The sequence below is a fragment of the Nycticebus coucang genome, chromosome 12 (genome assembly GCF_027406575.1).
Source record: "Nycticebus coucang isolate mNycCou1 chromosome 12, mNycCou1.pri, whole genome shotgun sequence".
Taxonomy (NCBI): Eukaryota; Metazoa; Chordata; class Mammalia; order Primates; family Lorisidae; genus Nycticebus; species Nycticebus coucang.
Genome location: NC_069791.1, coordinates 41,276,113 through 41,298,687, shown reverse-complemented (window position 1 = coordinate 41,298,687; position 22,575 = coordinate 41,276,113). Strand labels below are relative to the sequence as shown.

General features: G+C 37.8%; 1 protein-coding gene across 3 annotated transcripts in view; it reads left to right on the top strand.

Annotated features, from left to right (window-relative positions):
* The window catches only part of PIK3C2G (phosphatidylinositol-4-phosphate 3-kinase catalytic subunit type 2 gamma), a 453,317-nt gene that overhangs the window by 186,269 nt on the left and 244,473 nt on the right, over positions 1-22,575 (top strand). For all 3 annotated transcript variants that reach the window (XM_053556309.1, XM_053556307.1, XM_053556308.1), the window contains 2 exons: positions 3,062-3,155; positions 7,660-7,754. In XM_053556309.1, coding sequence (XP_053412284.1) covers positions 3,062-3,155; positions 7,660-7,754 — 189 coding nt within the window. The remainder of the gene's footprint in view (positions 1-3,061; positions 3,156-7,659; positions 7,755-22,575) is intronic.

Below are 22,575 nucleotides of genomic sequence, written 5' to 3'. Positions count from 1 at the left end.
CTCAATGCCCATGCATGTAGTCACCCAAGAGCTCTGTTGGAAATGTATAAAGAACTTCATGTTGTTTTCATGACTGCTAACACAGCATCCATTTCTAAGCCCAAGAATCAAGGAGTATTTTTGACTTTCAAGTCTTATTGCTTAAGAAAATACATTTCTTCACGCTATAGTTGTCATAGATATTGATTCTTCTGATGGATATAAGCAAAGTAAATTATAAATCTTCAGGAAAAGATTCATCATTCTTGATGGTGTTAAGAATAGTTGTGATCCATGAGAAGAGGTCAAAATGTCAACATTAACGATGGCTTAGAAGAAGTTGATTCTTATTCTCATAACCCTTATTTATGACTTTCAGAGGTAGGCGTGGAAGGAACTGTAGATGTGATAGAAATAGCAAGAGAACTACAGTTATAGGTGAGCTTAGAGATGTGACTGAATGTCTGCTATCTCTTGATCAAACTTGATAAGGAGCTGCTTCTATGGATGAGCAAAAAGAGTGGTTTCTTGAGATGAAATCTATTCCTGCAGAGACACTGTGAGTGCTGTTGAAATGACAACAGAGGATGTAGATTCCTTACACATGAACTTAGTTGATAAAGCGGCAACAGGATTGAGAGGCTCGACTCCGATTTTGAAAGAAGTTCTACTGTGCTTAAAATGTTATCATCACATGCTATAGAGAAATGTTTTGTGAAAAAAAGAGTCGGTGTACAATATAGCAAACTTTATTGTTGTCTTATTTTAAGCAATCGCCACAGCCAACCTTCAGCAGCCACCAGCATCAAGGCAAGACTCTCAACTAGCAAAAAGGCTAGGACTCCCTAAAGGCTCAGATTTTTTTTTAGCATTTTTAACTAAGGTTTTGTAATTAATTTTTGGACAATTCTATTGCATACTTTATAATAGACTACGGTATAGTGTAAACGTAACTTTTTATATACTGGAAAACCGAAATATTTGTGTGACTTATTTTATTGTAATATTCACTTGATTGCAATGGTGTGGAACCAAACCTACAATGTCTGTGAGGTTTGCCTTAACATCCTTCTTTTCTATTAACTTCAGATTTGCTTTTCCTCTTGCCTTTTGGGCAAAGGAGAAGAAAATCTTGAATTTATATGAGTGGTGTTTGTTAAATTAAACCTGTTGTGACCAATGTAAATTCGCTCAGGATGTAGGAAGAAATAAAATTGACTGCACAGTGTGGGTTTCATCATTATTACAACCCACCATATAGAGAGAATGGTGCTAAATCCTCGAAATAAAATAAGAAGATAGAACAGTCCTTATCCTCAGTTGATTTATTTAGAGGTTGAGAATTGAAAACACATATATTAATAAAAACAAAAAGACAAATTCTAACAAATACATGAATACCCTAAGTACCCAGTGGGAGTCAACTGGTATCTGATTTAACCAGTGGTCAGTTAAGCATCAGTATATACTAACTATTCCCTCGTAGACTTCAAACTGTTCTCAAACTGACCTTGATGTCTCTAAGCTTCAGACAAATGGTTTAGTAATCAAGAGCAATAAAGTAGACTCAATCACATTTAGTTAGGAGAATTTAAAGTATTTGTATGCTAAAACAAGCTCATCAGCTTCTGGCTTTGCATTTTTATTGTCCCCTGTCAATTCTCCATCTGTGCATGATGTTATGCTGAGATCTTCCGACCTTAGCAATACTTCCTGAGATGTGTCTGGACTGAAGTCCTCACTAGGTCTCATTGCTGGAATGTTCAAATTGGGGGGAAATATTGCAAATGTACTTGCAGGTCAGAAATAAGAGTGTTGATGACTACATTTGGAAGTGGAATTATTTTTGCAATTAAAATACTCGGTTTAAACGACATAAAAAGTAACTTGTTTAGCATTCCATTTCAAGCTGCTGCAAAGAACAGTTGAGTTGAGAAATGTATTTTATTTTAGCAGTACAATATTCATTTCACCTTTCAGTAGCCTGACATGCTAGAAAAAAAAAAAAGAAAGAAAGAAAAGAGTTGGACATCAGAGACCTTAAAGTTTTATGACTTCCATACTCCCAGGAAACCATTTTTGCAGCCCTCTCCTGACTGGTGAAGGTTGAAAGCATTCAGTTCATTCCCTACAAAAGGAATTTGGAGTTATGTTTATTTGCTTATTCATTTCTTAGTTTGCAAAATGAGTTACTATAACTACTTCCTTCAAGTATTAAACTATGCCTGGTGATTTTTTCTAAAAACTTATTTATTTAAAATTAATAGTTTTCGCAAAAACCCTAGTGATATCTAATCATGTTGACGCAGAGTGGGAAGATTATGTGAAAGCAGCATGGTGCCAAAGTTAGCTCCAAGCGCTTCTCACGAACTTTGAGATAACTGAATCTAATTCTTTGGATGGGGCACGAAAATGACTATCTGAGGAGCCCATCTGAGAGCAAATCTTTGGGAATGTTAAATATATGCATAAACTTATTTTGGTAACAAATATTTATTAAATGCCTAGTGGGTGCCAAATCTTACAACAGGCATACACAATCCAAAAACGAATAAGGCAGAGTTACCTCAAGAATTTCACAAGTTAGTAAGATTTAGCCTTATTAAATGTTTGTGTGTGTATTTATTTAGACTTCTGAACTTTATTCTTCTGGTTTTTCTTAAGAGCTGGAAAACACTGGTTTAAAAATATTAGATCCTATTTTTAATGATATAAACTATCAGAAACCCAGCTGATAATGATGTATTTAACAAGTACAGGCTAAATAGGAAAGCGAAGATTTCCAAATTATTTTTGGATAAGATTTTAGGTAACTCATAATTCACATCTTATGATTAAGGAAGCTGGCAGGACTCTTACTTAAAACCATATTTCCAAATTTTAGTTGAAAGGGCCTTCTACTGGAGTCTACATGAAGGTATAGAATATAGAAAAACTATTTGGTGCTAATGATTATCTTAATTGATTAAGGAATTATTATTTACTTGTGTTCTGTGGGTAGAAGTCATCCTCTGTTCTTGACATGCTTCATGCATTATTCCTTATCATTAGCAGCATAATGGACATATTTACTGTGTATTAGTTTTCCAGATCAAGAAATTCGTAAAGTGGCAGTTGGACAACTAGACAGCCTCTTGAATGATGAACTACTGGAATACCTCCCACAGCTAGTTCAGGTAAGAACACAGTGTTACTCAGGAAATCCAGGATTTTAACTAATAATTCTCTTAAAAGTTCTGAATGAATCATCAGTAGGTAGAGTACATGAAAGTGATGTTGCAATTTGGCCAGCCAAGGGGCTAAAGTATAGGTCGACATGGATAATGAAGACAGACATTCTCTAACCAAAATTGATGCAGTTACAAAAAGGTATAAAAAAATTATTTCATTTATTAAGTAGAACATGGAAAAATTAGAAATGCTTGTGATTAAATCTTTTCATTCACATATGTAAAGAAATAAAAATTAATAAAACAAATGCTATATGCGAAATAATTATGTGCTAGGTAGGTCTTTCATGATTTATCAGCTTCTTTCCTTTCCCTTAGAGCAGTGGTTCTCAATCTTCCTAATGCTGCGGCCCTTTAATACAGTTCCTGTGGGTCACGACCCACAGGTTGAGAACCACTGCCTTCGAGGATTATAATACTGAGTATAAATCTTATAAGAGTAATTTCTAACACCCAAATTTTGGCACAGAATAGTACCTTTTAGAGAAATTAAATATAACAATGTTATAGAAATTTAAAAAAATAACAATCTAGAAATTAAGCAAAAACTGATTTATTCTGAATATGACGAAAGATAACGACCCTGTATATGGCTGAATATGCTAAAATTGTGATTTTTACGTTTTGTTTTGTTTTAATTCAGCTGTTTTCTTATGTAAAAGATCAAATCGTAGTTGCAAGCTGTTTGAAATGGCAGGCGCCTCAGGTTTTAGACGGAACGGGAGACTCTAAGAATGATGGGAGGAGCTCCTATTAATGAACTTCAATGCAGTAGTATTTTGCACAGAGAATATGCAATATCTGTGTGCAAATACAGTAGTATTTTGCACAGAGAATATGCAATATCTGTGTACTGCCGTATTGTCTGCTATATCTGTCTGAAGTCATTCAAAGTAGAGAGAGCTAGTTTATAAACAGCTGCACCATAAGATACTATCCAATCCATCTGCCAATCCCTATAGAAGGACTGCCCTGGACTTGTCAGTGTAAGTGAAAATAATGACTCATCTGACTTGTAGGATCATTAATTATCTCATGACTCATGGGTATGGGCAACATGTTCTCTCTAATCCACCTCAAAAAAGTTAAGTAATGTAGAAGCTCCATAGCTGACCAGCACCCTATTTTTTTTTTTTTGTTTGGCTTCACATCAGAATTCTTTTTTTTTTTTTAATTTGTTTATTTATTTATTTATTTATTTTTATTGTTGGGGATTCATTGAGGGTACAATAAGCCAGGTTACACTGATTGCAATTGTTAGGTAAAGTCCCTCTTGCAATCATGTCTTGCCCCCATAAAGTGTGACACACACCAAGGCCCCACCCCCCTCCCTCCTTCCCTCTTTCTGCTTCCCCCCCATAACCGTAATTGTCATTAATTGTCCTCATATCAAAATTGAGTACATAGGATTCATGCTTCTCCATTCTTGTGATGCTTTACTAAGAATAATGTCTTCCACGTCCATCCAGGTTAATACGAAGGATGTAAAGTCTCCATTTTTTTTTAATGGCTGAATAGTATTCCATGGTATACATATACCACAGCTTGTTAATCCATTCTGGGGGCATCAGCATACCAGATTTTAGTCTGTACTACAAAGCCATAGTGCTCAAGACAGCATGGTACTGGCACAAAAACAGAGACATAGACACTTGGAATCGAATTGAAAACCAAGATGTGAAACTAACATCTTATAACCACCTAATCTTTGATAAACCAAACAAGAACATACCTTGGGGGAAAGACTCCCTATTCAATAAATGGTGTTGGGAGAACTGGATATCTACATGTAAAAGACTGAAACTGGACCCACACCTTTCCCCACTCACAAAAATTGATTCAAGATGGATAAAGGACTTCAATTTAAGGCATGAAACAATAAAAATCCTCCAAGAAAGCATAGAAAAAACACTGGAAGATATTGGCCTGGGGAAAGACTGCATGAAGAAGACTGCCATGGCCATTGCAACAACATCAAAAATAAACAAATGGGACTTCATTAAACTGAAAAGCTTCTGTACAGCTAAGGAGACAATAACCAAAGCAAAGAGACAACCTACACAATGGGAAAGGATATTTGCATATTTTCCATCAGACAAAAGCTTGATAACTAGGATCTATAGAGAACTCAAATTAATCCACATGAAAAAAGCCAACAATCCCATAGATCAATGGGCAAGAGACATGAATAGAACTTTCTCTAAAGATGACAGACGAATGGCTAACAAACACATGAAAAAATGTTCATCATCTCTGTATATTAGAGAAATGCAAATCAAAACAACGCTGAGATATCATCTAACCCCAGTGAGAATGGCCCACATCACAAAATCTCAAAACTACAGACGCTGGCGTGGATGTGGAGAGAAGGGAACACTTTTACACTGCTGGTGGGACTGCAAACTAGTACAACCTTTCTGGAAGGAAGTATGGAGAAACCTCAGAGCACTCAAGCTAGACCTCCTATTTGATCCTGCAATCCCATTACTGGGCATCTACCCAGAAGGAAAGAAATCCTTTTATCATAAGGACACTTGTACTAGACTGTTTATTGCAGCTCAATTTACAATCGCCAAAATGTGGAAACAGCCTAAATGCCCACCAACCCAGGAAATTAACCTAATTTTTATAGACCTGACATGCACCACACCATGCTTAAGTACCAACATAGTAGGCCTAATTCCTTAAGTCGACTAGTTTGTTACAGTCGCTTGGGATTGGGTGGTCAACTTGCAGAGATTCTACTATATATATAAAAGCTTATAGATATGAATTTCATTCAAAACCTCAGTCTGAGTCAGTACACTTGGCATCAGAAATATCCCCGAGAGCCATAGTCTGCAAATCTAAGTTCATATGATGAGGTGCACACAGAATTTAACAGAGCAAATATGTAGAAGGTAAAATTAGATAAAGTTGCAACTATGTTCTAATTAAAAATGAAAATTGTAAAATGTTTTGAGATGGAAAGAAATGTATAATGTGACTAGAAAATTAATAAAAACTGGGAGAAATTCGAAAACATTCATGGTAGAGTTTGCCCTTTGTCTTCTGTGCTTTGCCCTGACTTGAAACATTCCAACACAAAAAAATTCCTCATCCTTTTGATTATTTTCTGAAGTCATGTTATTTGGGTATATTCTCATATTAGAATTACACAGGCTATTTTAAAGCGCTGAGAAAAGACTCTAAGAGCTTACCAAAACCAGAAGATATGGTCCTAAGCTACAAGTCAAATAAGACACAAACTCAGAAGTTACTGCAGACCAGTTCTTAATAATGTGGTGTACAACAGAAAAATTGCCCACAGTGTACGTGATGAAGAAGGATTTGGAGTGGGGGAATCACCAGTAGATAGGGTAAAGCAGGCAGTTTGGAAGCAAGGGAAGCAATTCTAGAGCACCAAATAGTTAACAGGCTCAAGAAGAAATAAGGTAGCTGACATCTAAAAAGGCAATCATAGAAGCAAACTCTGAAACATACCTCCCACTCATATGCCCATAAGATACGCTCAATCTTAGGGCATAAATAAAACCCGCAACCTAGTCAGCCCGGCATTAGAAAGTAGTGGAAGAAGGTCACGGGCGCAGTATATGACAGTGCACGTTATGGTCTTTGCACCTTCAGATACCATGAAGAGTTTGGGCAAATTTACTGGAAATCATCTTTAAATGGTTTATTGAACAACCAAAGATAAAAGTTTTGTCTGTCGATCAGGGATGAGCATTTTTACGAAGAGAACTGGGTTTTAATCTCAGATATTGGGATTCCACGATGATGTTAGCCACCCAGGTCCAGACTTCCGCCAGGGAAGTCCCAGCAGAGGTCTGAATTAGTTCCCTGAGGATATTAGGGGCTACCATGACTATCTGCGTTTTCTACCAGGTCATGTTTCCTAGAAACCCTAAGGAGTCATTCACAGTGGCAATTAGGGAAAGGATTTGGGAAAGGGTGATGGCGGTAGCAGTCAGCTTTGAAACTCTAAGCAGCGCTTCAGGTCTGCAGGTTAATACTGATACACCAGTTGGTGGTGGTTTCTGTAGTGACCCTGAGTGTGCATTAAGCGCCAAATGGGAAGATTTATCATTTTCCTACTAATACCATTTTTTTTAAACCAAAGACATTGTTCATATCACTTTTGGTGCCAGGATTCCCCCTCAGGCCATGGTTGAACTCCACCAACTATTGGCTCCTATTTATTATCCTGTGATCGTAAAGCACAAAGAAGAAAGGAAGCAAAATGGCACAGCCTCAAATTACTTATTGTGTGTGTTCTATACTTGTAGTTATGTACCAGCTAAGAAAGCCATTCAGACATTATTATTGGTATTTTGTTAAAATGTGCGTGCTGTTTTCCCTATACTTCCTCAAACCTATTAAGTCCTCCTGTATTCTGCTATAATTTTGACACTGAAGGGGAATAAAAGTGTAATTATGTCTCTTACTTCAGGCTGTCAAGTTTGAATGGAACCTTGAAAGTCCGTTAGTGCAGCTCCTTCTTCACCGCTCATTGCAAAGCATCCAGATTGCCCATACGCTTTACTGGTAAGATTAACTAAAACAGGTTGCTGTTTGTTTTTTTTTTAATTATTCACCTTTCTGTAGAATAGCTTTAGAAAAAGTAGAAGACTTCTTTACTTTGTAACTGATACAAACTGTGAGTTAAAATTAAGCCAATTTCAAGACTTTGTGAAAGTTATTATCACTTAAGAGAATAATTTGTCATTTACGAAAGTTTTCTTTTGCAACATTGTTACTATTAAATAGCAAGTTAAATTCAAATCAGAATTTTAAATCTTTATAATACCTTTCTTGTTGCTTTTACATGACAAGTAATCTGGATATCTACTCTGTAAATATTTCAGCATAATATCTAGTTATAAGACTGAATGTTTTGAAAGAACATGTGCTTTGAAACTATTTTCTGTGCAATATGAATTGTAAACAACGGAATCTGATGGCCAGAGTATACTTTTTCTGTTGAAAATTCCTAGAGCAGTAGACTTTTCCCAAAGCATAAATATGAAATATTATTAATGGAGAAAAAGACTTATAGAGGAGATTATAAAAATTTCTCTTATCATGACTTATTCCTAATCTTATTGAACATGATGTTCTTTGCATGCTGTTTTTCCTACCTTTTTTCAATTAACAAACCTCACAGATTCATTTTTTTTTCTCTAAGACCGAGTCTTACTCTGTTGCACTTCGGTTGAGTGACATGGCATCATCATAGCTCACAGCAACCTCAACTGTTAGGCTAAAGAGATCCTCCTGCCTCCGCTTCCTGAGTAGCTGGGACTATGGTGCCCACCACAATGCCCAGCTAATTTTCCTATTTTTAGTGGAAATGGAGTCTCGCTCTTGCTCAGGTTGGTCTCAACCTCCTGAGTTCAAGTAATCCACCAACTTCAGCGTCCCAGAGTAGTGGGATTACAGGTGTGAGCTTCCGGCTCCACTTAAAGATTCAATTTCTGTTTCATAGCACAAAATTCTAACAATTCCAAGTGTCCATGACCTAAGGGCAAAATTACATCTATCTTTAAAAAAAATTTTCTGGAAGAAATGTCGCCTGACAGAAATGTCAGAAAATCACCTGACACTATGGAATGTTATTGTATATAGATTTATGTAAAAGAGAGCTGTGTTTTACACGGATATGCTATGTTAATTCAATGAGATACTCATATACCCACTTTTCTTTCTTGGGAGATTTCTGCTCTCTGTTGCTTGGTAGTAACTATAAGGGACAGAGTTTCAGGATAATAATTTATATCTCCCTGCCTGTGAATTTCTACAATACCTAGTTTCTTTTCTAGTCTTTCTGAAGTATTTATTTTCTCTGATTTTTTTTTAAATTTCAAAATATTAATGAGGTATAAGTGTTTTTGTCACTTGGATAGCATTTATAATCCTTTGCTCAGGACTACGTGTATAAATGTGCCCATCACCCAAATAGTGTTCATTGTAGGCTTTTACCATTCCCCTTCTAGCCCCTCCTTTTTGGGTTCAATGATTTTTACTTCTTTCTATGTCTAAGTGTGCACGTCAATTAGTTCTAAATTATTAGAGAATATTTGTGGTGTTTGTTTTTCCATTCTTGAGATACTTCACTATGAATAATGATCTCCAGTTGCATCCAAGTTATTGCAAAAGACATTAATTCATTTCTTTTTATGGCTAAGAAGTACTCCATGGTGTATATACCACATATTGTTAGTCCACTCATGAATGGATGGTCTCTTGGGTTGATTCCAGATCTTTGCAACTCTGAATTAAACTGCAAGAAATATTCAAATGCAAGTATCTTTTTGATTAAATGATTCCTTTTCTTTTGGGTAGATACTCAGTAGTGGGATTGTTGTATCAAATGGTAGGTCTACTTTCAGTTCTTTGAGAAATCTCCAAACTGTTTCCCATAGAGGTTGTCCTAATTTGCAGTCCCCTCTACAGTATATAAGCATACCTTTAGCTCTGCATCCATACCAGATTCTATTGTTTTTTGACTTTTTAATAATAGCCACTCTAACAACAGCAAGATGATACCTAATTCTGGTTTTAATTTGCATTTCCCTGGTGATTAGTGACTGTGAAAATTTTTTCAGTTGTTTTTTGGTCATTAGTCTGTCTTCTTTAGAAAAGTTTCTGTTCATGTCTTTTGCACACTTTTTAATATTTTTTTTCTTTCTGATTTGTTTGAGTTCTTTGTAGATTCTGAATATTCACCCTTTATCAGATGTATAGATTGGGAATGTGCTCTCCCTTTGTATAGGTTCTCTATTTCCTTTGCTATGCAGAAGCTTTTTACTTTAATCAAGTCCCATTTATGTGTTTTTGTTGTTCCTGTGATTGCATTTGGGATCTTAGTAATAAATTATTTGCCTCGGCTGATACACATATCTAGAAAAGCTTTTCCTACTTTTCTTCTAGAATTGCTATGGTTTCATGCCTTACAGTTAAGTCTTTTATCCACCTTGAATTAGTTTTTGTGAGTGGTGAGAAATAGGAGTCCTGTTTCATTCTTCTGCATGTTGCTATCCAATTGTCTCAGCACTGTTTATTATTATTATTATTATTATTATTATTATTATTATTATTTAAGGCAGAGTCTCACTATGTTGTTCTCTGTAGAGTGCTGCGACTTCACAGCTCACAGCAACCTCAAACTCTTGGATTTAAGCGATTCTCTTGCTTCAGCCTTCCAAGTAGTTGGGACTACAGGCATGCACCACAATGCCCAGCTGTTTTTTGTTGCAGTTGTCATTGTTATTTAGCTGGCCTGGTCTGGGTTCGAACCCACCAGCCTCGGTACATGTGGCTGGCACTGTAACCACTGTGCTATGGGCACTGAGCCACGCTGTTGTTTATTAAATAGGGCTTCCTTCCACCCCCTGCCAAAGTGTATGTTGTTGTTTGTTTTGCCAAAGATCAGTAGGTTGTAGGTTGATGGTTTTATATCTGAGTTCTTGTTCTGTTCCTTTGGTCTGTGTCTTTGTTTTTGTAAAAGTACCCTGCTATTTTGGTCTTTATTGCCTCATAGTATAGTCGGATGTCAGGTAACGTGATAACTTCAGATTTGCTCTTTTTGCTTAACATAGCTTTGGATATTCGGGCTCTCTTTTAGTTTCAGACAAAGCATAAAATTATTTTTTCTAGATATGTAAAATATGATGTTAGTGTTTTGATGGGGCTTGCACTGGATCTGTAAAGTTTGGGTAATATGAACATTTTAATGTTGATTAAATGTTTTAGTGTTGATTCTACCAATCCATGAGCATGATGTGTTTCTCCATTTGTTTGTGTCATCAGTGATTTCTTTCTTCCATCTTTCATATTCTTTTTGTGAGGTCTTTAACCTCCTTTTAAAAGTATATTGTTGGGTGTTTTATTTTCTTTGTAGCTATTGTGAATGGTATTGAGGCTTTGATTTGACTCTCAGTTTGACAGTTACTGGTGTGAGGGAATGCTACCGATTTTTGTACACTGATTTTGTAACCTGAGAATTTGGTGACTTTATCGATTCTGGGATTGTTTTGGTGGAGTTTTTGATATTTTCTAGAAATAAAATCATATTGTCAGTGAAAAGCAATTGCTCAAATTCCTCATTCCCAAATGGACATCCTTTATTTCTTTCTCTTGTCTGACTGCGCTGCCTAGTACTTCTCGTACAATGTTGAACAGAAATGTTAACAGTGGGCACCCTTACATTGTTCCAGTTCTTACGGAGAATGCTTCCAATTTTTCTCCATTCAGTATGATATTGTCATATATGGCTTTTGCATGTATAATTTAGAGGTATGATCATCTTAGGCCTTGTTTGTTGAAGGTTTTCAGTTGTGAAAGGGTCATGGATTTTGTTGTATGCTTTTTTTACATCTGTTGAGATGATTGTATGGTCTTTCTTGTTACAATTTCTGTGGTGAATCATATTTATTGATGTATGTATGTTGAACTATCATTGCATCTCTGAAATGCATCTACTTCGTTGGTAGTGGTGGAATATTTTTTTGACATGATGTTGAATTCAGTTTGCTAGCTTTTAGTGAGCATCTTTGCATATATATTCATAGGGGATTTTGGTCTATAGTTTTTTTGTTGTTCTTCTTGTGTCAATTCCTGGCTTGGTATCAAGGTGATATTGGCTTTGGAGAATGAGTCTTGAAATATTCTATTCTTCTTGATGTTATGGAAAAATTTCTGCCTTATGAGTACCAACTCACCTTTTTAGATTTGATAGAATTTGGCTGTGAATTCACCTGGTACAGGGCTTTTTTTGTTGGTAGATTTTTTTTATTAATACTTTAATCTTACAGTTTGTTACTTTTCTATTACAGAGTTCTTTTTCTTCTTGATTGAATATTCCAAGGTGTATGTTTTCAGGAATTTGTTCTGTCTTTTTAGTGGGGTATTCAGACCATTAATATTGAGTGATAGAACTGAATGGTGCTGGTCTATTCATCATGTTGGGTAGTACCTTATTGCTATTTTCTCTCCTGTGCTATTGTTTTATCTGATCTGCAAGCTTTAGCTTTTGGATGATTTTATATTCACGGGTATCTATTGTGTTGATCCATATATAAAGTAGTTCTGAGTATTTCCTCAGGGAAGGTCAGGTCATGATAAATTCCCTCTATGTTTTCTTGTCTGGAAAAGTCTGTATTTCTAATTCATATATGACACTTAATTTTGAAGTATAAAAAATTCTAGGCTAGCAGCTATTCTATTTAAGAAGACTGAAGATGGGGCCCCAATTCCTTCTGGCTTGTAAGGTCTCTGCTAAGAGGTCTGCAGTTAGCGTGATTAGTTTTCCTTTGTAAGTTACTTGATGTTTTAACTTCATGGCTCACAGAAGTTCTTCCTTTATGTTGACTTTGGCCAGTCTGATGAACATATGTCTTAGATGATCCGTCTTTACAACAAATTTGCCAAGTGTTTGTTGAGCTTCTTGTGTCTGAATATCTAAGTCACTAGCAAGACAGGCAAGTTTTCCACAATTATTTCTTCAGATAGGTTTTCCAGATGTTGTGCTTTTTATTCTTCATCCTCAGGGATATCTATGATTCTTATATGTACCTGCTGTATGTAATTTGATATTTCCCGTAGGCTTTGTTTGTTCCTTTTGATTTTTTGTCCTTTATTTTTGACTGGGTTAATTCTAGAAAGTTGCCTTTAAACTTTCAAATGCTTTTTTCCACTTGTTCTAATCTATTCTTAATTCTTTTCATTGTATTTTATATTTTCTTAAAAGAATTTTTTATTTCCAGTAGTTCTATTTTTTTCATATGTCTATCTCTTTGGTAAATTTTTCTTTCATTTTCTGAATTGTTTTTCTGGTTTCTTAGAGTTGGTTTTCCATTTTCTCTTAGATTTCCTTGAGCCTCCTTAGAATTCATACTTGGAATTATTCATCTGTCATTTCAATATTTTCATTTTGGTTAAGAGCTATTGCTGGATAGTTAGTGTGCCCCTGTGGGAGTATCATTTCGCTCTAAGTTTTCATACTTCCAGGGTTCTTATGCTAATTCCTTCTCATCTATAACAGCCATCACTTCTTGTTCTTAAATCTTTCATTTAGATAGGGCTTCCCCTCCCTCATTCTTGAGGGTGTGTCTATAGCATATATGGATAAGAATTTTTAGATTTGCTTCAGGATACTTTGGAGCTAAGTTCTAATGTGGTGTTTTCTCTTTTGTTAGTTACTTGTAGGCCATAGCAGTAGTGCAATACATGTGTAGGCAGATTCCCTGTCTCTTGTTGATAAGGGAAGATGTCTTTGACATCTTTTCTCTTTCCCTAACTCTATGACCTTCTTAATAGTATAAATCATATTAGGATGCCCAGTTTAATCTTTGAGACAGAAGGTGGTGCTGTGGGTAAGAATCTGTCACACCCTGTATGATTGAGTCAGTAAATGCTATAAAGGGCTGTACAAATTGTCCTCCCTGTTGGTAGGTGGCATTTGCTGGAAAGAGACAGCTGTCCTGTAGTCCCTCGAGACAAGAACTCAAATAGAGAGGAAGTGACTGGTGCCCTGGAGCTCCCAAGGGACTCTTTATTATTCACCACAGCAGAGGTGGGTGGAGGAGTGAGCCTGGGTGGGGCTGGGTCATGTAAGCCTGCTTTCAGGCTCCATAAATCCAGGAAAAGGAGCTATCTTGGCAAGGTTGTGGGTCCACTTTGAGGTCACTGGGGGAAGCCTTCAGGGAGGGGCAGAAGCAGCCCCACCAAGTGAAAAAGTCTGCTATGGTAGAGGGGCTATCTAGGATCCACAGACTAGCTGTCAGGAGTGGGTTTTGCTACTCTCCCCACTCCCTTGCCCCAAGGTTTCCTTCCAGCGTCTGGTCACAGACAGGAGCTCAACCCAGCCAAACTCCTCCATGATGGTGCTTTTGGTTTAAAGTTTCTCTGTCTAAGATGCTGCCCTGGACTGAAAGCACAGCCTTCCTATGCTTATGTGTGTATGTTGGGGGTGTGGGGGTTCCGTGATTGCTTAACCCATGCTTAACTGTCCTCTCAGTTCTACACACACAGGTTTGCTCCCCTCCTGAGATTAGTCCACAAATCTCCCCTCCATGCCTGCAAGCATCAAGATCAAGTCCTGGGAGTATGGGATCTGACATGCAGACATGTCCCCAGGTCATCTTATGCCCCCTTTCCAGAAAGCAACATGCTCAGTTATCCAGACTCTAAGATCACACAGAGATTGTGACTCACCAGCCCCTATGGCTTCTGCAGTCTGGGTCAGAGTTGGGGAATGTTTGTATGGGTAAAAATTAGTGAGATGAAAAGCAGAAGGCTGCATCTCCATGGGGAGGACAAAAGCTTATAATGGGTGGAAAAGTGGTATGAAATCTGTTTCTCAGCTTGGGTCTGTGGTGACAGGAAGCAACTCCAAGAGGTCTAGAAGCCTGGTGCTTTGTCTACATGAAACTCCCAGTTCAGTGAGGGTAGAAAAGCTCTCCAGCAACTTGGTAGCCTGCTGACTGCCAGAAACGTGAGAGAAGAAAAAATAAATACCCCATGTTCTGCCAGGCTCCAAGCCTCTAGGGGGTTGATCTGTGCCAATATCCTGCTCTTTCTTGTTCTGTTGCATAATTTCTTCCTTTGGGAATTCTGCTAGTTCTAACACTTATCCCTCAGAATTATACCTGATCTATGTTTAATTTTTTTGTTTGTTTTAAAATCTAAGAACTTTTCCTTCTTTCTGAGATGATCTGGCAGTCAATGTCTTTGATCAGCCATCTTTCTCCCTTCATGTAGATCTATCTTTTTCCCCTCATCTATGCATAAGAGACATCCTTTGGTTGCTTCACTTGCTAGTTAAAAACATTAATTTTAGAAATACAGCATGTCAAAATCATTTTGGAGTATCATGTTTTTCTGCTTCTAGAAATGTTACTCATATTGCTATTCTTCCTGACTCTGGCATTTCATAGCAAAGGAGAGTCCCGAGGAGTTCATCAGGGACTAATGTTTGATTTGTTGCCCAGTTTCATAATAAATGCCTAATTTAAAAAGCAGAGCATTTCCTCTATACTGTAATAAGTATCAGATACATTGACTGGCACTGAGCCCTTCACTCAAACAGACTCTTATCAAAACTCTGAATGGATTTTAGACTCCAGTTTTCAAATAGCTACTATGGTCCTAAGGGAAGTTAACTGGATATATTTTGTGGTATTTTGTCATACTAAAGCTAGAACTCCATTAAATTCAGTGTTCACATCCCTTAAAACTTTATTCCCTTTTTACATGATATTATTACAATGAAAGCATATTTTAAAAGTAGCATGGCTAGATAACAATCTTGATTTTAATATTTCAACCAAAACATAAAATGCAAGTCTACAAAGTATTTTAGAGATAATTTTTAAAAGACATATTAAAAATAGAATACAATATGAAAGATTTATCCTAAGTGATTAATGACTGTTGGAATACTTATGCCAGCTTATTAAGTTCTCCATCTGCTAAAATGCTATGAAAGGTGGAGTCATTTGAAAGACAACAAGGAGTGCAATGAAAGTTGTAAATCACTGTCATATTTGCAAGTTCATATAAATAGAATTATGTCACTCTTGTCAAAGGGATTGGGAGCAAAACCTTTCTATGTATAATTCTAACCTTGATGAAAAAACACAATAATAGAGCCCATTTCTCGTCTCCCTGATTCAAGAAGAGAGGTGAACTAGAAAGAAGGGCAAAGAATGTAAATTATAAAGGGACTGCTTGTTTTTGAGGATTTTGTTTGTAAGAATATGAAAAAAAGGGACATGAAAACAAAAAGGGAGACTTTAAAATACATGCTTTTAAAACACATACACACTTTTAAAACAAATATAAAGGAATAATCAGGCAACATGCATTCAACATGAGATTATTTATATTTAAAACATAACTCAGAGTTAAAAATAGCTGCTGTCTAGCATCATGTTTAGAGAGTACAAAATGTTTGAGTTAAAACTATAAAAATGCAGCTCAACTCTCTTGTAATTAACTAAAAAAAAAAATGCTTTCCTTCAAAAAAAAAAATAAAATCAATACCCTGTAACAACAACAAAAAACAACCCCTAGAAACCCATTACTCATTAGTTTAATGATTTTTTTTCACACGGATGAGTTCCTGCAGAACAGCTTTAAGAAAAGGTGTTACGGAACAATCTTCCTCGACATGTTGTCCTGCTCACCCAGGTATTGAAGGCTTCTGGATCTTCCCCGTTTCTCACAAACAGCTCTTCCCACTTTCCTACTTCCCACCATCACTGTCACTAATCGGGGAGGTGCCTGGCCAGATACTGAGCTTTTAATAAATAAGATAGAGATGAAAACCATCTTGACGACTTGGTATCACTGTGGATAGACTTTCTGAGTTGGGAAATTGACTTGAGGTTACTAAGAGTCTCTTCCATTAGAAAGGTGAATACAGGATGGTAGTCCCTATTTTATAAGGGAAGGTAGTCCGTATTTAACAAGAAGCTTTGAATGTGGAAGGGTTACAAGATTTGCCTCCCTATTTCCACCCTAAAAAGTGGCTGTAAATAAGAATCATTACATTTTGGGCTCCTACCTAGGAGGCCTCTCCCCTCATGATATAAATGATTAATTATATAGAAAGAAGCTTAAACTCAGTGCCCCTTTCTATTTTGGATAAGAAACAATTTAAATGCTAGTGAAATATTGGTTTAATGGTGCCCCCCCCCATATGTCCATAACCCCAGAAACCTGAAAATGTGATCTTATTTAGAAAAAGTGTCTTTAAAGATGGAATGAAGTTAAAGATCTTGAGATTAGATCAAGATTATCAGGATGGGCCCTGAATCCCATGGCAAGTGACCTTCTGAGAGGCAGAAGAGAAGACACACACAGAGAGAAAGCAGTCATGTGAAGGTGGAGGTGTCGATTGGAGTGACGCTGCCCCAAACTGAAGAATGCCTGGAGCCACCAAAAGTTGGAAGAGGCAAGGAAGAATTCTCCTCTAGAGTTTTGGGAGGGAGCATAGCCTTGCCAACACCTTGATCTTGAACTTCTTGTGTCTAGAACTATGAGAATAAATTTCTATTGTTTAAGCCACCCATTTGTAGGAATTTGTTATGGAAGCCACAGGAAATTATTCAAAGGACTTTATGAGGGTCCCTCACCTGGTTGACTGTCATGTCACATTGTCAAGCTTTCCCTGACCCTCTCCCCTGAGTACTGGCTGAGTACTGACTGCTTCTACATCGTGTGCCGGCTGCACTGTGCCCAACTGCAGGATGTGTATCCCACTGGCTAACACCCCTATTGTCCTGTCCATGCCTCCCTCCTAGTCCAAAGAGTGGTTAAGATAGCAATCGCATCATGTTCTCCACCATAGGAATCCTGCCACTGTACCTGAAACTCAGTAGCTGCTCAAACGATGTTTTTAGAATTATGAAGCTACGGAAATGCATTTAAAGTCATCACCGTTTCCACACACTTCCAATGTTTTCAGCACTGCAAATCTCATGGTGCTCATGCAATGTGAAATTACCCGTTTGCCTGCATCGCATTAGCAGGCACTGCTGGGGTGAGAACCCAACTGCTGCTCTGATTGCTGACCAACTACTGCCCTTCTTCTGAAACTATCCTTACAACTGCCTGGCCTGGGAGTGGGCAATCTCCAGGGTACAATTCACATTCCTGAGCTTCCTCACTGATCCCATCAAGGTTAGACTTCACCTTGTAAAATCCTTCAAAGTGTGGGGACGGCCTGAGGTGAAGCTCCCATTTGCAAGCTCTGTCAGTGCAGGAATTTTCTTGTTTGTTTTATTCACTGATGTATAACAAGAACCTAGTACTTGGCACTTTATGGATATTCAATAAATCACTATCAAATGAATAAATAGGATTAAGTTGCGTGGACCCAGCTGTGCGCATGCAGACTTGGGCCAGAAGGGGGCAGAAAAGAGCTTCAGAGGTCAAACAAGAGCTGGCTGGGCTAGAGCACGTCCAGGAAATCCACCTAGGCAGGCAGTGGATGTCACTAGTTAAGTTGAAACTGGAGAGAATGAATTAAGTCAATGTCTCCAGCACTACAAGACATCTTCATATATCCTGTGAGCTTTGAAGTGCTACCCATAAAATTCAGATGATGCAAAATCTGCCCATTCATTTTTTTTTTAAATATTCCCTAAACTTTTCTTATCTAGAATTTTGAAGCAGTTTCTTCAATCAGGATCTACTAATTTAAATAAAGAAAAACAATGTGGGAACTTGGTATCATATTCTTTCAAGTTATGTATGTATATCTCGCCTCCTCTCCAAAATCTCTCCCTGATGTCTGAAATTCTTTCGTGAGGCTAAGTATTATTCCCTCCTAGCCATTCTCTTTGAATATGAAACATACATATATATTTAAAACATAATACCTAATATGAATTTATTTATCATTTGTTCATTTAAGGGACAAACATTGAGATGCTAGACACTATTAATGGTCTTTGCCTTAAAGAAGCTCAAGGGCTAACATCTTAGTATCCAGGCAGCAGGAAAGAACCCCCTGACTGTGTGGCAGGGACACAGTGGGACAGAACTTAACAAATTCTGTCCATTTTACAGTTTTGCCTATGACCTATTCCAAATAAAAGCAGAGAAGCAAAGCTGGACATCAAATGAATTAAAAAAAAAAAAACCCATATGCCCTCATTCTATCAGTTTTAAATACTGAAAGAGGCTTAGAAATGAATACACAAAGGAGGTAAACACTCTCTATTTCTGCTTTGATGTCTAGAACATTCTCTGAAGCAAGAGTAAAGAGCTATCCTTCAGGGAGTTGACACAGTGTAACAGAGCACTCCTGATGCAAAATCAATAGAAGGCTTTAAAGCCCAGCCCTTTACCTTTGAGAATCTTATTGTTACTAATTCACCTTTTTACCTTTACAACGTATTAAATAATGAATTATTGCTTCATTTTTTTGCAGAAGAAAGGCATGTCTCACTGTCATTTTTTTTTTTCCTTCTGAGCCTCTACCCAGGGTAGAGTACAGTGACATCATAATAGCTCACTGCGACCTCAAACTCTTGAGCTCAAGTAATCCTCCTGCTCCAGCCTCCTAAGTAGCTGGGACTACAGGTATGCACTGTCATGCCCAGGTATTTATTTTTTGTAGAGATAAGGTCTTGCTCAGGCTACTCTCAAACTCCTGGCTTCAAGCCATCCTCCCATATCAGCTTCCCAAAGTGCTGGGAGAATAGGAGTGAGCCACTGCACTTGGCCTTATTATTTAATATTGATCTGCTATAATCATCTCTCACACTTTTGTTCTCAGAAAAGTGTACCCCAGGTAAAATCTCTACACTGAGCAACTTGCTTAAATAATAATAATTGTTCTCTACCCCAAGCAATCTGAAGAAGTTGGAAAAATATTTGTAAGAATGTTTCCTTTTTATGTAATGATCTGTAAAATTCATTAGCCCAGTTTTCTAGTTAAGGCATAGTACAGAAGCAGTTGTTTCTGTCTGTTTTATTTCTATTTTATGTGAGAGGTTTTATGTAGTTTCTTTAATAAAAGAAAATTTTTTAACACCACAAAATTTTGAAATTAATTTTCTGATGTCATGTAAGTCTTAATACTGCTGTTAAGCATGTTTGAAAATAGCATCTTATACAAAATTCTACAAACTGGGTGATGCCTGTGGCTCAAAGGAGTAGGGCGCTGGCCCTATATACCAGAGGTGGCGGGTTCAAACCCAGCCCTGGTCAAAAAAAAAAAAAGAGTTCTACAAATCAACATAACATGCAAGAACAGAACTTCACCTTAAACGTACCTTTTGTTTAAATTATTTTTATTTCTAATTCTTTTACTTTGTTTAAAAAAGTGAAGAATAATGAAAATGAACATTTTAGATATACATACTAACCTCAAATTTGAAACTTAGACTTAGTCTAGACTTTGGGAATTTAGCTTTCTAATCCACTTTCCAACAATTTTTCATTATTTCATGAAATTATACTACTTCTTCCTTAAATGACAATCTGCTTTCCCTCTCACAATGTTAGTCCCCCAATGTCATAGTTTACGCAAAGGATTTGGGTTAAGAACTTGAAAAGTTGCCTTATAGTGTTTAATTATTCATTGTTTCTTAGACTAGCTTCGCCCTGTCCAACAAAAAGGCATTCTGTTTAGAAATTATTCTTTTGTTCACATAATAGAATTTGCTATCCAGAATGAATACATTAAAGATATTCATACAGTTACAGGACTCTGAAGTCAAATGGGACTTTAGAGATTATCTGTTATCCCAGAAAGCGATTTCAACAAGTTAATGATTTATCCAGTGCAAATCCTCTAACTGGTTAAAAAAATCAAGATTGAGGAGGCGGAGCATGATGGCAGATGGGACGGATGTGTAGCCCACCTCTTGCAAGTCATCAGGTGAGAGGAAGAGGGGTCTGGACCTTTCCCGCGCATGAATTATTGGTGTGGATGGACAGCTGGAGATGCTCAGCGTATTGGCGGATTGCTGTATATGAGGGGTAATTTAAAACCAAGGACTCTGTTGTAGAGATTTTTCCCTGCTTGGCCGTGATGGCCGACAGGCACCTCCCTTACAGAGGACAGCAGCTTGCAATTACTGGCAAAACCCAATTGACAAAAATTTATTCCTGAGCTGAGGGTGGCACCCAAAAGGAGAGCCACTCGAAACCACGGGGATCTGGGCAACCTGATGGAAAATTGAAGGCAAGGGATCCCACCCGGAAAACAGACATTTTGAACTATCTGAAATGGCAGACGCCTTCCCCCAGAGCAATAGGAGTGATTAAATAGACTGGAGCATTCCTAGTGGGGAATGTTGGAGGGGGCTGGCAGTTCAGGCTGCGCGGTGAACTACAAAACTGAGAATAAGGTCCCCAAGCGCTCTAGCTGTGGCAAGGGGCTGCAGCTGTGGGACCCTTCAGCAGCCACTGGAGCTGGCAGCAGCCAACACCCTCCCCCACAGCCAATTGCAGTCACCAGTTTGCAGGAGAACGTGGGAGCAGAGTGGGCAGATTTGTGAAGCGTGGACTCCTGCACTGAGTTGGGAAATCAGATAGGCGTGCCGTCTGGAACAGAGCAACTGACGTTGCACAATAGTTAGGTGACAAACTTTTACAGAAACTCCAAAATGGCCATCGGCCAGGTAGGGTGGTTACCGTGGTAACAGTATAAACTGTGAATCAGGTATAAGCCTGGGAACCACTCACAGTGCCACCTGGTGTCAAGAAAGTATATTGCATTATAAATATATTCCTACGAAAGTTGATCCCTACATCATACATATACCCTGTTTCCCTGAAAATAAGACATCCTCCAAAAATAAGATGTACTTACAGGAAAGATAAGATGTCCCCTGAAAATAAGACCTAGCGCATCTTTGGGAGCACACCTTAAAATAAGACACTGTCTTATTTTCGGGAAAACAGGGTAATGTATATTTCTACATATATACAAGAATAATATTTTTGTGGTTGGTGCCTTCTTTTTTTTTCTCTTTTTTGTTTTTTTGTTCTGCTTTTTCCTCACCATTTTCTTGGAGGAACTATTGTTAATTTTTTATTATTTTTTTATAGATATATTTTTTATTTCTATTTTTTTTCTATTTTTAATTTCACCTTTCTCCTTTTTTAACTTTTTTATGAACACCACTTTTTTCTTTTTTTCAATTATTTTACGATTATCACTATTTTTTTGTAGTTTTTTGTTGTTGTTGTGGGCGTTGTCTATATGTCTATGTGTCTCTGTCTGTTTGTGCATCTATGGGCTCATTTGTCTGGTAGCCTTTGTATCTGTTTATTTGCTCCTTTGGTCTCCATGAGCTTAGTGTTATGACCTACAATTCTGAGCTCCCAGCACTCCTCTCCACTATCACTCTGAGGTCTGGAGGCCCATCCCCCAGGAGTCCAGATTCTTGGGTGATTTCTTGAGGGGTGTGAACAGGACTTGCACTGCAGCTGGACATTGTTGATTCAGCACCATGGGAGTGAGGAGATGACGGTTGGCTGAGAGGAAATCACGTTAGAGTGGCAGTGCTCCAAGGAGCAGAGCAGCAGCCATCTTTAGCAACAACAAGGCCCACCCCCGGATATCCAGAAGCCACGCCCCTGTCTCTCTGGGCAACCAGAGGAGGCCGGGCATCTTCTCAGATAGCAACCACCGTGGAACAGATCTGGAACTGAAACACAGGCCCCGTGAGTAAAGGATTTGCCTAAGGCGGTACTGGCCTGGGTGGAACGCAGGGACTAGAAAATGCACACACAGAAGAGGGAAACTCCCAGGGCGGGGCTGACCTAAAGGACTGCTTTACTGAGCCTAAGACACACCCGGCCCTCAGGGAATCATCAGCCTATAGACAAAAGAGGACAGGAG